Source organism: Triturus cristatus, chromosome 11 (genome assembly GCF_964204655.1).
Source record: "Triturus cristatus chromosome 11, aTriCri1.1, whole genome shotgun sequence".
Lineage (NCBI taxonomy): Eukaryota > Metazoa > Chordata > Amphibia > Caudata > Salamandridae > Triturus > Triturus cristatus.
In genome coordinates, this window is record NC_140594.1 from 393,869,771 (window position 1) to 393,887,063 (window position 17,293).

The 17,293-nt window shown below is 43.2% G+C and overlaps 2 protein-coding genes across 7 annotated transcripts in view; one reads left to right on the forward strand and one right to left on the reverse strand.

Moving 5' to 3' along the window:
* LOC146784261 (beta-1,3-galactosyltransferase 2-like) overlaps positions 1 to 17,293 on the forward strand; it is a 250,783-nt gene that overhangs the window by 129,271 nt on the left and 104,219 nt on the right. For 5 of the 6 annotated variants that reach the window (XM_085635089.1, XM_085635087.1, XM_085635088.1 and 2 more), the window contains one exon: positions 1,168 to 5,148. The exons of the other annotated variant lie outside the window; for it this stretch is intronic. In XM_085635089.1, the coding sequence (XP_085491215.1) occupies positions 1,304 to 2,458 (1,155 nt within the window). In that variant the 5' untranslated portion in view covers positions 1,168 to 1,303 and the 3' untranslated portion in view covers positions 2,459 to 5,148. Of the gene's footprint in view, positions 1 to 1,167; positions 5,149 to 17,293 lie in introns of those variants that run through there. 6 annotated transcript variants of the gene reach the window in all.
* The window catches only part of LOC146784262 (uncharacterized), a 179,824-nt gene that overhangs the window by 88,398 nt on the left and 74,133 nt on the right, over positions 1 to 17,293 (reverse strand). The gene's annotated exons all lie outside the window — the stretch shown is intronic.

Genomic DNA, 17,293 nt, shown 5'->3' on the forward strand with positions numbered 1-17,293 from the left:
ACATTCACCGCAGTACAGAGATCTGGGTCTCAATCCATCCTTTTTTTGCTCACCATGCCATTCCAGTTTGAACCCAGCCATATGCAAATCAGTCTTGACCCTGTTATTTCCAGCATAACATATGTAATCTAAGCGAAATTACACATTTTACATTGCTTTGATGGTGGTCACCACAAAGAAATTTATATTCAAGGGTATATCTCGAATACAAGTTTCATGAAAAACCCCTCTGCATATTGCAATGAAGCACAATACTTAGTTTTTTATGAACGCTGCTGATGACTTTATGGGCGGTTGACTAGTGGTGGCTGCTTGTATTTGAAAGTGAAGGGAAGAGCAGGCGAATATTTTGACCCACCTTCAGGCACTGTTAGAAACCAGGCCACGATGGAGAGCTCTGGAGTTGAGGCTGAAGTAGGTGCGAGTTTCTCACACTGCCTAACAGTGGGCACAAAAACAATTTTAAATTAAAAAAGTAAAGTACTTACCTACTCCTCTCCGGTGCCGCAGTCAGTGGATCCAAGGCAGCTCTTTTTATCCGTGCTTCGTTTCACGCATAAACAAAGAAATCCGCAGCCAACGTGTTTCGCTAGTATAAGGCTTCTTCAGGGCATCAAAGAGTATCTCGGCAAAGGTCGCCATTTCTTGTGGCAGCGTCACTAACAAATTATTTAGATAGCTGTTATTATCTGATGGTAAAACATGTGTAATTGATTTAGCCAATTTCACCTCAATATTTCAGGTAGGACTCCAGCTAAACCCTATTTCGGCCGTGTTCTTTAGGTATGAACGTGTATATTCCAGCAGATGATCATTTAGTCTTGCTTATATCAATCCATACTGTGACCCTGTTTAAATATGTGTTTTTGGTTGCCTTTCAAATATGTGTAAACAATTCTAATGTTCGACTAAATGGTGGCTGGTCTTAAGAGGGGGCAACTGTCTTGTTCCTTAAACACATTGATGGAATCAGGTGGCTTCCAGAATTTGTTCAATTTTGGGAAGTGGGTAGGAGAAAATTGGAACCGAAAATTGGAACCGAGGTTCCCTGATTTCAGAGTCCGCAACACATTCACTGGACCGCATTAGATTTTAATTTTCAACTACACATTACATTTTAAACACTACATGATGAGGTTACTAATTACATATCTCTCTCTATCCCAGTCTTTCCACAGAAAACTACTGTCTTGGAATAAACTCAGGGACGATGGCTTCCCTAGAATAGCACCGTCTGCAGGGGATGAAATGCAGTGTTTCCAAAGAGTAACCTCAGATCATCCATTTTGTGGAAACTCTCATCATGCTCCACTGCATGAGACGTCTTTGGTCCATCCCAATGAACTGCTGGAAGACAAAATGTCTGCAACACCACTGTCTCACTGGGTTTGTGCTTCTGATCTGCTTGCTCACCCCATTTCTATTATTGAGCTATTATGAGCATATGTCGGGTAGAGCATTGCCGGCCAAAAATCAAGCATCATATAGTGTTGAAGAATTTAAGTCAGGAAAGATTGAGGCCAACCTTCTGAGCACATTCCTGAAGACTGTAGTCCACAAATTGTCAACGCTTAAGGATATTGTGATGATGAAAAATCCAAATACCCACCTCAGCAAAGATCTTGGGACCCAAAGTGAACCTTATTTTAAGTACATTGTGAATGAAGCCGACAAATGTCAAGAGAGCCATACTTTTCTTGTACTGCTAGTGCCATGTGCACCTGGCTACATTGAAGAGAGAAAGGCAATTCGAAAAACTTGGGGAAATGAGGAATTAGTGCCCGGCATCAAAATTGTGCGCATCTTTTTGTTGGGCATTACAGGTCAGCCAGAAACTAAGCTCCAGCAAGCGATCATGGAAGAGAGCAGGCACTATCGTGATATCGTCCAGCAAGAATATCTAGACACCTACATGAACTTGACTACTAAGACCATAATGGGCATGAAATGGGTGGCAACATACTGTGCCCATACCGCCTATGTCATGAAAGCTGACTGTGATGTGTTTGTCAACACTGAATATTTAGTCCATCACCTCTTAAAGCCAGACATGCCTCCTAGGCAGGATTACTTCACAGGGTATTTAATGAAGGGTTATGCCCCCAATCGGAATCCGGAGAGTAAATGGTACATGCCTCCGGAGCTGTATCCAGGCGACCTCTATCCAGTGTTTTGTTCTGGAACTGGTTATGTCCTCTCTGGAGATCTGGCAAAGAAGATTGTTGACATCTCACTTAGCATCATACAACTGCCATTGGAAGACGTGTATGTGGGGACCTGCCTATCTGCCTTGGGGATTGCTCCAGTTGCACCACCCAAGGAGTTTGACTTTAATCACTGGCGGGTCTCTTTTTCCATCTGTCAGTACAGCCACCTAGTTACCTCTCATGGCTTCAAGCCTGATGAACTCATTAAATACTGGATTCTGCTCCAGAAGCACAAACACCATGCATGTTGAGCTGGCAAATAAAACATTGGCTGTAGTCAATGCATCCTTTAAAACATTGAAAACATCAAGACACAATGATTGTCTTTTTAAGTGAATCAGAAACCTCTGTTGAAATGCTTTACACCAACAATTGGAAATCCACATCTACTCAAATTTTCTGCTAAACTGACATCTCAAAATGCTAAAGAATTACCCCATTTAGATTGTAAGTCTTGTTCAAAAGCTCTATTCACTATGGTGGTTAAACGTTTTTAAATGGTACTGGTGTTTTAAAAACTTGCAGTTGTTAACTAAAAAGTGCAAAGTGATTTTGCGAGGTTTATTGAAAGTTTCAATTGCATTATGAATTAACATACTTTAAAACAATATTGGCATTTGTTTAAAGTTGAAACTATTAGCAAAAATGTAAGCCTTTTTTATTAGGAGTTTGCAAGTTAAACACATATGAGGCCCAATTCACAAATTGCATTTTGTAGTTCCTAAAGTGGTACTATAGTAGTATTTACTATAAAATACAGTTCACAAATCTACAAGTAGAAACCGCCACCACCAACTCTCTGTTCTTTTCTATTAGGAGATCTCCACACATGTAAATTAATTACTAAGGGCATAATCAGTGGCGGCTGGTTAAATTTGAAAGTGGTAGGGTGTAAACGTTTTAGCGAAGAGCAGTGTGGCGAGCAAGCGTAGCGAGCGAGCCCGAACGTATGAAGGGGGTTTCGGAGAGGGTTCTCCCCCCAGGAACATTTTGAAAAAAGAGAGGCCAAATGTTGCATTTTCAAGGACATTTCATAAAGCAAGAATGTTAATAAAGCAATTGGGAAAGTGTAGCAATTAGCTCAATAAAGAGATTTTGTATGATAATATAATGTAGGTTGCTGCTTAACAATATAACCACAGATCTTCATAACAGACTTTGAGATAACAATGCTGAGTACCTCAAGTTGTGCAGCCTTTTAAACTGCTAAACAACTGCCAATTGCCCCTTCTAGAACATTCTAGCCCCTGGCAGCATCTCACATAACTCTTCCATGCATTACGTGTCTTGGAGACATTTCTACCATTGCACAATACACATCGTCTTATTTATCACAAAATTGATGATGTGGCTTAACAACGAAAGCTGCTGACTTTCGAACTGAGAAACCGAGCTTGAGTCTCTGTTTTAGCTCAACATGGTAGACACATTCATGTTTTGTAGGCAAGCGGAGATTAGGTGATTTGCCCAGAATCACAGTATAGTATACTGGGATTCCGGGCAAATCACTCAATCTCCCCGTGCCTACAAATCATGAGTGTGTTGTGTAACGTTACTGGTGCTCGTGACCTGTAAAGTGCTCCAATACATTGGGGTCAAGTTCGTGTTCGATAAAAAGTGCACATAAAAACGTGCAGGGCTCTGACATATTAGGGTAAAAGATTTTTTGAAAGATTTTGTTTGACTCCTAACACTCATGCCGGTATGAGCTTAACTTTGCAAAGAGGAGTGGCATACACCGTCCAGAGTTTCTTTTCTTCAAAACGGTTGCAGTGTCTTTTTGGGGCTTAGGAAATCTACTCTAACCCATATGAAAAGTAATTTGATTAGTTATATAATACAAAAAGCCAAAACATACATTGGAATATTTATAGAGCATATGCTTGCACAAATTCAAGAGCTGTCATGTATAGATTTGGAAATAGTTTTCCTTCAAGATGAAAATATACTCATTCACAGAATGCACAGAAACATTCTAGCAGTTCACACATATTTGAAATAAAAACCAAATAAGGATTAGTTCTTATCAAAATGTTCATGTCAACAAGAACACCATGTCTACCACAGTCAGGCAATCTGCCTACTTAGGCAAATACACCAGGATCATGAAGGATGAGGTGCAACAAGAAAAATAAATATGCCCCAGGCTATTCAGGAAAGGTCTAATTAAACATGGTAAAATTGTAAAGCAAAATATTATATACCTGATTTGCAGTGGGATTATACAACACAATGGAAACATTATCAACTGGGGGAATTCAATGCTGACATTTTATCTATAATTAAAACATATGTACTTCATAGTTATGCGATCGTTTGTGTTTGCTAAACACAATCAATAAAATAGATGTTTAAAAATGCTTACTTTGGTCAGCTAAATAGGTCAGGTACTCCCAAGAATCCAACTTTAAATATAATAAATAAAAGGTGCAGTGGTACTTTCTTAGGAGTGCTTAATTTGCCTGAGTCTATATGTTTCGGGAAGCCCTATTCTTGAGGTCTGACTCTTTGCTGCTCTGCTGCCCATCTGAAGCCACTGCACTATGGCCTCTGTGTAAAGCTTGTTGATTGAGGTCCATGCGATGTTACTGCCAACCCCCTGTCTGCTGCTTGTGCCAATTTCGGGCCTGCTCGTGCTTTCACTGTCTGCTCAACCACTTAGTTTTGGGGTGAGACTGCCATTCACCACCCATGAGGACACTGTTGATGCTGGTGTGATGAGGTGGGGTGGACATCTGCCATTAGTAAGTACATTTTGTATAGACGGTGGGTTCGGATGTACTGCTGAGTCACAATGAGAGGGGAGGACAGTGCATTGACTAGGTTGAGAAGGCACTCACCAAGAGGAAGCAAATGTCTCTGAGGTTTGAGTGATATACTAACAAGTGTAGTTAATTATATCTTGGTACTTTCAGGGGCAAATAAAGGAACTTGAATAAAAGTCGTTTTGTTGTTTTTCTGTCATATTTTTGTAGGCTGAACTCTTATTTTAACATGGGGATGAAAATCCTCCATTAGCATTTTCTGCACACACCTTGTTGAAAAAAATGTCATTTTAGTTGAGCAGGAGACACCATGGCCGGGATTAGGGGCCTCCCCTTCCCACTTCTAAACTGAATGCAGCTGTTGCTCCCACTTCTCTCCCTGTACTATAGGCTGCTCTAATGGGCCAGCAACCTTGACACTGGCAAACCATGAACGACTGACTGACAAATTGAGAGACAAACAGGCAAACATACTGGCTAGTACTAGTAGGCAGAATGATATGCAGGTATACACAGACGGACAGAAAGATAGGCTGGCAGACAAACAGACATGCAGACTATTATCAGATCGGCTTGTTGAAAGACGTTGACAGGCTAGAATATAGTCGTACAGGCTGACAAGTGCGATGAAGGGTTGATTGACAGCTATATGGATTTACCTACCGGTAGAAAAGCAGACTTATAGACAGACAGAGTGACGGGTACACTGACATGTAGTCTGGTAGAGAGACCAATAATCAAACAGCCAAGAAAGCAGCGAAACAGGCCGCCCAATAAGTAGGATGACCGAGTGACTGGCAGACAGCCAATTTGACAATTTGAGGGACAGCGAGACAGGCAGTCAAGGGAGTGAGGGGACAGTCTGGCTGACATATAGAGAGAGGACAGCGAGTGGTTAATCCGGCAAGCATCACAAACGCCTGTTGACGGTCCCACTTATCTGGAGCTCTCCCCAAAATGTGTGTTTGCGGGGTCGAGGATGCTTGCAGGTTCAAGGAATAATTCTGCTTTTCAAGCTCTTCAATTTATTTCATGCCTGAGCACTGTCATTGTATGCAGACAAGATGAAAAGCGTTGTTGTGCAAAGAAATTGAAATTAATTTAGCAAAGTATGTAGATGTTCCCCTATCATATTAAACACATATAATATTCAGGGGAAATAAAACAAGCATTACGTTATAACCAAAATGCAGCTAATACCAACCATAGCAGCTGAAGACCAACAGTTCGATAGCGAAGTGAAGAGCACAGAGAAAACTTTTTTACTTTTTTTCTACATGTACATGTAGCTGCTCTGAGCTCCTCCTTCCCGATCTTCAAAAGAAAGCATGAAAACCATGTGCCCAACAGCCAAATCCAATACAATTATACATTTTCATGAGACGATGGAGCAGGGAGCATTGCACGAATTGCTTCATTTACATCCAGGCCCGAGCGAGTCACATACTCATTTCCCCAACTGGCAGCTGCAAAGTTTTTTTCTATTAAGCTGCTGGTCCACTCACTGGAGCGCAGCTTCAAGCGAGGCAAGTCATTTTGAGGGAAATGCCATCCTGAAATATGTGCAGCGCGGGAAGCAGACTCTTTGAGTTTGCGAACTGTGTCTTCAACATTTAAGAAGACAAACTGCGCAGACTCGATTTTTAGGTCTCGCCTGAGCTAGCGCTTTAGCGCTGCTCTGGCGAGACTTTTAGTAAGCGAGTTTTGGAAGTGCAAACAGTGGCTTTTCAGGCCTCCAGCTTGCGTTCCCGAGGTTTGTGCACGCGCACAGCTGCAAGCCTGAAGCTCTCGCATGGCAGCCTTTCCTCTCCCACTCGCTCCTCCCTCTCTCTTAGTAAACGAGTTTTGGAAGTGCAAACAGTGGCTTTTCGGGCCTCCAGCTTGCGTTCCCGAGGTTTGTGCACGCGCACAGCTGCAAGCCTGAAGCTCTCGCATGGCAGCCTTTCCTCTCCCACTCGCTCCTCCCTCTCTCTCGCATTGCCGGCTTTTCCTCCCCCTCTCCCACCCGCTGTCCCCCTCTTTGAAATTCCTCTGTGCGCGATTTCGTTGTTATGCACTCTTTCTCCCCGTTTCTTGATGAAATCCTTGTCCAGGGCACGTCATGGGTCTTACACATTTTTTTCATCACACACGTTTGCTTTGCGCGCTGTCCCCCTCCTTGAAATTCCTCTTTTGCGCGACTTAAAAGTACTCTTTCGTTGTTATGCACTCTTTCTCCCCGTTTTTGGATGAAATCCTTGTTTTTTTTGTTAATGAATTCCCCCCCACCCCCCTTCTTCCTCTGTCGCACATCTTTTCATTTTTTTTGGTGCTGGTGAATGCAGTTTAGTACAGTGGCACCAGAGATCCACTCTGCGCTTTTTTTTTGCTCTTCTTCCTCTGTCTGGAAACGGAACTCATCGTTCACAGACACACCCCTTCTTCCTCTGTCGCACATCTTTTATAAAAATGTGTTCATCGTTTACAGAACCCGATAAACGCTCCACCGTGCTCATGTTACTGAATTCCCCCCCACCCCCCTTCTTCCTCTGTTGCACATCTTTAAATTTTTTTTTCATCGTTCACAGAACCAGATAGATGCTCCACCGGGCTCATGTTACTGAAGGCACCCCCACCCCCCTTCTTCCTCTGTCACATCGCGCCACCGGACTTGTTTTTTTTGTTAATGAATTCATCGCATCACCATGGTTTAAAATGCAAACTTTCATGCATTCACGGATTGCACACACACGCCCCCACCCTTCCTAACCCCCCACCCCTGCACACACTGCCATGCAGCGCCCCCCTTCCCCCCAGTGTTCACTGTTCTGTATTACACGCCTCTAGGCGCTCGCTGCAGCCTAGCAGTTTCAGCAGTGAGTGAACGCGGGTCTCCTCCGAGAGGTTCACGGGCCCCCAGTGTCGCCTCACGTCAGTCTTCAGTAACAGCCAGAACAGAACTTGTTGGTGCAAAATCATTGTGCAAAGAAAATTTTCGGAAGTGTGAGGTTTGCTGCTCTCTGCACTCACTGTGAGCAGCGGCCACTCCCGAAGGGAGCATGGACTCTGACCCCCAGGGGCCCCGGTGCTAGATGGTTTCCACTGTGCACGCACGCACTTTCTTAATGACAACAAGCAGTGATTTTTATGTTTTCGTCACTCCGCAGGCACTGCGTAACCACCACACGACGAGTTGTGGGAACACAAGCCGCGCCATGAGTGGAGTTCGGTGACAAAGCTGCAGGCCCTGGAGGGTCGCTCTGGCAAGAACGAGCTGACCGGACGCGCCATCTGGGCGCCATGAACAATCTATGTTCCTGTTTCCTTTACTCTTTTCTACCCTCCTGCCCGTCCGCAAGTACGATTCCTGGCAGGGCCAGCTCGGCTTTTCATCCTCCTGAAGTCTCTAAATAAAGAAGCATTGGTGATAGTAATAGCAGGCACTGACAGCACCACACGACCCCATGACGCGTGCCACCCTGTGCCGGTGCTGAATTTATATTCGGCATCGGGTATTATTGTTGCAGTTATTAATGCGCTCCAGCGCCTCGAGGGGAAATGAAGCACTGTATAAATGAAACAACAGTACAATTCTATTATCATTATAAGATGCTCTTGACTTTTAGTTCATAACAAGGGTCACGTTGCCTGTGTGTTCTCTCACTAGACTTTATGTTTTAAACGGATACATTTGCATTTCTTGTAGCATTTACATAGCACCTTGTACCCTTTATGAGGCCCGAAGCGTTTTAGAGTATAGGAGTAAGGGTGGGGTAATCAGGTGACTCAAATCATCAGAGCACAATTTATCCAGTTCAACCTTTCCATTTGACAAGTCATTGCATTCTGGGAATTGTAGTCCTGTTTGGGGTTACTTGCACCACCACTCGTGCAATCTCTAATTAACAACAACGTTTATTCTAAGGCGTGCAAACAATAAATCGAGCTCCATTTTTGGGGGTAATATTATTAATAGCTTATTAATTGAGAGTGGCCTGCACTACAGAAACGGTAATGTTATCACAGGAAGCAGGATTAGGAAGATCAAAGCAAAGTGCCATGCCAGGCCAGGCGTGGCGTCTGCCTGCTGGCTAACTCAATTGAAAAGCGTGCAGTGTGTGACTAATTTAGAAGAAACACCGGCCGGGCCTTTCAATGGCAGCTGGCAGTCTGTCTGCCTGTGAAAGGCCCGGCCGGTGTTCCTTCTAAATTAGTTATGCATGCTTTCACTTTAATTCATGCTGCAGGCAGCCATCGGGTCAGGTCACTCGGCTGTGTTCATTAATTAAATTACACAATACTTACTTATTCAGTCAGTGGCACAGTACTCGCCTCTACCACCTCAATCCCACACGAGCTCAATATGTTCTCTTGAACTAGCCTCCAACTCGTGACTGTGGCAATAAAGTACATTCCAAACAACAAACTAGAAAATTCTGGATTGACCCCTCCCCCTGACCCCTGCACACCAATCACTTCTGAACAACAACTGTGACTGGGTGGTCTCTCAAGTCTCGAGGAAGAGGCCGAGGAGGCCACTGCCACACCCCACTACTTTACCGAAGCGTTGGAATTAATGGGGAGCTTCTGACTCCTCCCTGGGCTAAACAAAATTCGCTCAAATGAAAAGCTGTATTCTGCCAGTCTGGTACAGTGTGAAGTGTCAGCTTGTTTGCGCCACCTGAGAAACGAAACCAGGACAAGATAATTAAGTGCTTTAAGATCAGCAGTAAAGATTGCAATCTCTTTTTTCCCAGCATCAGTGAGATGCAAATGAACAAACAGCGTGATGCCAAAGGTCTTATTTTTTTTAAAACAAACCAGGTCACTGCTACAGTGAAAGGAACAACAAGCATTTGCAATGCAATAGGTCTCGCATTTACGCAAGTTTAAGCTATTGGCATTGTAAATGACGATGCCTTTTACTTATGTTTGAAAAACGAAAACACAAATAAAAGGCATTGTTATTTGCAATGTGAATAGCTCAAACTTGCGTAAATGCGAGACCTATTGCATTGTAAATGCTTGTTTAGCTTCCCGGCTGCCTGCAGCCTTAACTCCACCCTTTCCTAACACATCACAGGGTGAGGCCCACCCCACCCTGTGACGAGCTGGGAAAGGGTGGTATATGGGGTATTCAAGCTCTCCAGGCTCCACTGCCTGATTGACGGGAAGCCCTAGAACTACAGGGCTTCAGTGTAAAACGCCCGGGGCTAATTTTATCCATGCAGCATCAGGGGATGGAGACTGCTTCACAAGACTTCGTCTTTTTTGAGCTGATGACCTCACAGGCCTCAGGGCTGTGAGAGCATCAGCCTGGCAAATACTCTAGACTTCGGGCACACCCAGCAGCAGGAATTTAAGGAATGCATCCCGGTCTGCCATGGAAGCAAGCGAGGTGGGTGGCAGGTTGCGTCCGCCCCTCAGCAAGTTAGCAAAAAGTGTGTGCACGTTTTATTTAATTAAAAAAACAGTTATGTATGAAAACAAAATTATTTTATTTTGTCCTGCCCCAAGGGTGAAAGTAAAGGGGGCAGAGCCCCGACGCCCTCGAGGAGAATCCGCAACTGGGCATAATTACAAGTCTGGTAGTCCAAGAACTGTCAGATTCGTGATGGTGCGGCAGTAGTGGTTCAGCCACCGCCGCCCCGGCGGTCTTACTGCCCTATTACGAGTTGGGTGGTCAGACCGTAATTGGACTGCTGGCTCCGCCAGGGAACCACCATTCCCTGTAGGTGGTACAGCGGTCGGGACCATTGTAAGATGCAGGTGGTGCCCCTGCGGCACCGCCATGCATATTACAAGTTTCATGACCCCCAGCATTTTCATGGTGCTCTTTCCTCCATGAAAAGGCTGGTGGTGCTGAAACAAATGGAGCCCTACAGGCCTCCTGTGCCCCCTGTGTGCATGCGCCCCACTTCCTGCACATGCAGGAAGCTTTGTGGTGTTCCCATTGTGGTGCCTTTTTCAAAGGCACTGCCGCCTTTGAAAGAGGCACCGCTGCGGGAACTTCTGTGCCGCCCAGTCGCCAAACCATAAGATTACTTGTAATCTGGCGGGCGGCAGCGACTCTTGGCGGTGCTGGGGCAGGGCGTTGGCAGGCTGCCCACCCCCTAACCGCCAAAAGTCATAATCGGGCCCTTAGTAGTTAATGTAGGAAAGATGAGGGGATTGGTGAGAAAATCTATTACAAAATGGGAGGAATGTTGGAAAAAGTAAGGAGGGATTTATGGACTGGCTGTTGCTTCAAACACCCACCCACACAAGAGTGAACACATTGCTATTCATAAACTACACTTCTAAAGTTACTACTACCTAAATGGTCAAAAATAGTATTAAATGTACTTCAGTCAAGCCTTCGAGTATGTCAAACACCACACATACCCACTCACTGGTACTACAATACACTCCCATAGAAAATAATGGAGACTGGGAAATTAAATAACATCCTACAGGAAATATTAAATAAAATTAATTCGACTAAATATATACATATATTACCTACTGGCGGTCGCCAGTAGGTAGTTATAGTTAGGACCACGTTTCCATAGGAAATCCGCAACATTCTATTTTGAATAACTTTGGCGCCGGTCGACGAATCCTCGCGAATTTTTCAAAATAGGTGGGGTGCTACGCTCCGCTCCTACCCTGAAAGTCTCGGGGGGATTCGTCAAGCGGGGGCTGAGATAAAAGGGGGGTCCCAAAACGCGTTTTTCCCATGCATTTTTCCATAGGACCTTTAGACAGGGCTACAGCCCGAACGGCTGAACAGAATTACTAGAAATTTGGCAGAGAGGTAGTCCTCAGGTCAAGGAAGTGCCTTTTGTAGGTTTGGTGTAAATCTGTTCAGTAGATTCTGAGAAAATAGCCTTTAAATCAATATATATATCTGAGCCAGCTTACGGTGCGCTTACGGTACGCTTACCGTACGCGTACGGTGGCGTGCGCGAGCGCGATTCTGATTGGCTCTTAGATCTTCGTAAACATTCGAATCGGCCGAAACCAGGAAGCGGCGGCCGCCATTTTCTCTCTCGCACTGAGAGTGATTTCTAAAATATAAAGCCCAAAAACATGTAAAGGGGCTGTTTAGACAGCTCCCACACACATAGCCAAGTTGAGGGAGTCCCCAAAGATCCCCCAAGGCCAAAAACGGAATTTTTATTTTTTCGGTAATTTCGCCGATTACGCTTACCGTACGCCGACGGTAAAAAATTAAAAAAAAAAAAAAATTATCCACACTCTCTGCACCCCGTTTGCAATGCCCGCAGGGCACCAATTGAGCATGGCTTATTAGAGATGAGATAAACTAAAATATTAAAAAAAAAAAAAAAAAAAAAAAAAATTATCCACACTCTCTCCACCCCGTGTGCAAATGGTGCCCGAAGGGCAACATTTGTGCATGGCTTATAAAATAAACGAAAAATTAAAATATTACCTTTCAAAACGAAGTGCATCATATGTCCTCCATGTGCGCACGGTGCGCGAAGCGCATCGTGCGTACATGGCCCATCTAGCGTAACGTGGGCACGCGGTGCGCGTAGCGCACTGCGTGCCCACCGTGCGTGCACGGCATTAACTGCGTAAAGTGGGCGCGCGGTGCGCGAAGCGCACCGCGTGCTCACTGTGCGCGCACGGAACGAACTGCGTTAAGTGGGCGCGCACGCCACGAATGGCGTAAAGTAACTTAGCATTTAAAAAAACGTACAAATTCACTGAAAAAACCATAGGTTTCACACACGTTATAGTTAGGAATTAGCATTTAAAAAACCTTGCAAATTCACTGAAAAAACCATAGGTTTCACACATGTTATAGTTAGCGGAAATTTTACTGATAAAAAACCAATGAAATTCCCCCGTTATAGTTAGTGCAGGCAACTATAACTCACGCGACCGCAATCTTCTGCTCATGACATATGTGTCTTTATGAAAAAAAAATATTTGTAATATATGTATAGCTAAAAATGTATGGAAGAAGACATGGGCAAATAAGTGTCTAAATACAGTATTAGCATCAGCAGAGGATTGCGGTCGCGTGAGTTATAGTTGCCTGCACTAACTATAACGGGGGAATTTCATTGGTTTTTTATCAGTAAAATTTCCGCTAACTATAACATGTGTGAAACCTATGGTTTTTTCAGTGAATTTGCAAGGTTTTTTAAATGCTAATTCCTAACTATAACGTGTGTGAAACCTATGGTTTTTTCAGTGAATATATATATATATATATATATATTTATGTTTAAATTAAATAAATATATCTAAATAAACATTATTTTTTACACATTTAATTTAATGGGTTAACATGCTCTATATTTTAATGTGATTTGCCCTGTGTAAATATGGAATATTTTAAATAATTTTACACTTATATTATATATGAAAATATCTAGTTAATATTTTTAAGAGTAATAAATTTTAATAATTTTCCCTATACTTTCCTATAGGGTGATCTTCACCACAGTGCCCAGGGGGTGCCGGCTATGTGTGCAAAGGTACTAGTAGTAACTTTGCACTTGTAAATTCACTCTTAGATGTCTCTACACCATGAAATGTAGAGGTTGGGACATGTAGATCTACACTTGTGTGTAAATCTACACTCAGAAATTGTCAATAGCACAAAAGTGTAGATTTACACCTGTTATATTATGTTTTGTGATGCCGATTTGTAGAGTGCACCTATTTTTATTACAAACACTTACAGAGCGCATAGCTACCGGAAGGCATCCCAGCGCTATCAGTATCACACAAACAAGCAAGATAGATGGTTTATGGGGCAGCACTTTGGAACAACCAAGTTTTGAGGAGCTTCCGGAAAGAAAGATGATGGGTCACTGAGCGAAGATGAGAGGGAAGGGTGGTCCACAATCTAGAAGTGTTGTATGAAAAGGAAGGATGTCCAATGGCAGAAGATTAAGCTAGGGGAAAGACCGATTAACAAGCGGGAGAACCAGCCGAGAAAAAACAGAATAGAGGAGCCGGCTCACACGAATGAATTGAACCAAAAAGGGAATCCGACAGCCCAAAACAAGAAAAGACCAGAACCAGACCACAGCTTCCCCTGACCTACCGACCTAAAACAATGGGCAAAAGAAGACGCCAGTAACCCACAAACTGGTAGTACGAGACAGATGTCCACTTGGAACCAGATAAGAGCCCTGATGAAGACCTCTTGAATAAAATATAGGTCCACTTTCACCACAGGTCGAAACGCGTCGGCTAACAGACAATTAGATCCACTTGGGACAGTAACCAGACATCTTCGTCCCCAGGAGAACAAAAGCTAGACATCTAATCAATGCCCTGCATAACTACCTTTGAATACTACCCTCTAACCCTGTATAGGACCAGAAAGTATTTTACGTCGAGACATAAATAAGTTTGAGTTCCCACGTTTTGATAAACAAAGAAGGATATCTGATTGCTGTGGAGATTTAATTTCTTCACGTCTTGTCTATATTTGTAGATTTGTCACTCAGTTTATGTATTATATGTTAAATAATTGCTCAATGTCTGCATAAAGTTTTGTGTATGTTTTATGTAAAGGACATGTACTTGACACAGTGAAGAAATGTTATTTTTGCTTTAAAAAAGTTTTCGAGTCTTGCACAAAAAAGGGTTGGAGGGGTCGCATAGGATTCCCTGGTTGTCTAGCATCAAAACCCTGTTGTATGATCTCGGGATGCGTGATCTATGGGTTAACCCTGATACAGAAGTTTTCCCGGCAAAAAAGGTGCTTAAGGATGTGTACTGGAATTACATTAAGAATAGGAGATGTGCTTCCCTTACAGGTTCCACGATGACTGCTTCTTTCCTAGTTTTTAAGGATGACTCTGTCTATGAAAGTTACTGGGATACTATCTTGAAGTTCCTAGATCGTAAGTTGTATCACCAGTTCAGAGTGGGCGCTCTACCACTGCGAGGACTCACCAAAAGTTGGAGTCCTCTTGGTAGTGATAAATGCCCATTCTGTGTAGACAAGATTGAAACCATGGACCACTTCCTTTTTTGTTGCCCAATTTATCAACTTCCTAGACGTATCTGGCTTCGACCTGTATGCAGACTAATGAGCACCCGTTCTGCACAGGTCGCTAGTAGAATTTTGAAAACCGATACTTCCACTCCTATAGTAATTGGTGTTGCTAAATTTATTAGTTGGGCATGGATCCTTAGGGCTAAGAAACTGAAGCCGTAATCTTTGTTCCCTGCTGCCACACAATAGTATCTACTTTGGTCCATGGCCTAAACGGCACGTCTCTCTTTGCACTTTATTGTATTTTTTAACATGATGTGATCATTTTTAATCTACTGTTTTATCTACCATTTCAAAGGTTTTATAGTCTATTTTTGTATTGTACATGAATTGTTTTGTAGTCGAATTGTCTAATATGTGTAGTATGTCTTTTATGATGCAAATCGAATAAAGACTTTTTGACTGACTGACTGACTGGATAAATACTCGCAGTCATTAAACAGGCTTGCTGAGACAAGTAAAAAGAGTGATCTATGGTATCAGAGGTTTTTTCTTTACAAAAAAGTATGAAAAGGAACGGCCTCCACATCTTACACTTTTTATTATGGGAGCTGAGGCTATGAATAGATTGGTTGATCGCAAGCATTTACTAGGGCGATAAAAAGTGATGAGAGAACGATTATTTAGGGGCCCTTTCCCCCAGAGAGACTTGTGAGCTATGCACAGAGATTTAAACTTTATTCCCTCAGTAATAGGCAACCAATGCAAGGTATTCAATGCAGGCTTGGCAGACTGGGTTTTGGGAGTATTAAGCAGCATTTGAGCTGCACAGTTCTGTATGACTTGCAGTTTCCCTGTGGTTGACTTAGAGGCCCCTAGATATAGGGCATTTCCATAGTCCCGGTGGGCAAGAATCAGAGCCTGGACCTTGAGTCTCTGTGCCATAATGGGAAGGAGAAATAAGACTTTGCGGTGCATCCCGAGAATGCCATAGCAGGTCATTGCCAGTTTCACTGCTTGGTGATCGAATTTAAAGGACGTATCCAACCACATACTTAAACTTTTGATCTTAGATTTAGGGACAGGGCCCAAACAATTTGGCCATGCTAGTCCGAGATCAGAGCTGGAGGGGTTGCCCAGGAGCTTTAGCTCAGTTTTAGCTCGATTGAGCGTAAGATAAGAGTATTCCATCCAGTTAACCACTTTCTCTAAGCAGGATTCCAGGCAGGATGGAAAGTTCTGGGAGTGATTCAGAGCTACAACCAATTGAGTATCATCATCATATGTCACTATATTAATCCTATAGGGCATAATAATCTCTGCAAGAAGTCTCATATATACATTAAACAATGTAGGGCTCAGTGACGAGCCCTGGGGCACCCTGCAGCTAAGTAATAGGTTCTTGGTGGTGTTACCTCCTTCAAAAACCTGGAAAGTTCTACCTTCTAAGAAGGACTGCAACCAGGTGATGGCACCACCTGAGGAGGCTCCAACATTTCTAAGTCTCTCCAACATTTCTGAGTCTGTTGATAAGGATGTCATAGTTTACAGTATCGAATGCGGAGCTCAGATCGAGGAGGATAATGGCAACTGTTCTTCCTTGGTCGAGGATTTTCCTAGACACGTCGATCACAGCAAGAAGAGCGGTTTCCGTGCCATATTGTGGCCGAAAACCAGTTTGGGAGGAGTGCAGTAAGTTATGAGTTTTTAAAACTTTGAAAGAATCATATTGATATATTTTTCCATAATATTGCTTATCCCAGGATAAGAGAAATGAGGCGTAGTTACCCAGAATGTCAGGGTTTACATTTGGCTTCTTTAGCAATGCCCTCACCATGGCATGTTTCCAAGATGGCGGGACTTGGCCAGTGGAGATAGATACATTTATAGGCACAAGTATGGCCGGGAGTACTACTTTGGCAGCCTTACTTAGAAAATTAGGAGATGCTGGGTCAAGGGGAGAACCCGATTTTACTTTGGAGAAAATTACTAGTAAAATGTCCATGTTCATGATTGGAAGTTCGTCCAATAAGTGCTCAGTATGAAGAATGGAATTATCCCGAGTAAGATGGTTACTAGGTCAGGAAGAGTGAGAGAAGGTATTGTATATATCCTGGATTTTTTTGTGAAAGAATTCTGCAAGTTCATAACAGCCAGCTGAAGATAAGATTCTTCGCAATACGTAACATTTCCCGGCGAGAGTTAGATGCATTTTTTTTTTTCATAATAAAGTGTTTGTGCTTTTTTTACTTCGGCTTGACAGAGTTTTATGGAATGTTGTTGAGATATGCTGGGCCAGTGCTATATAGTGTCCTGAAATTGTGGGTGAGGAGTTTGAATTGTGCTAGTTTGTGAATGGGGTGCCAGTGGAG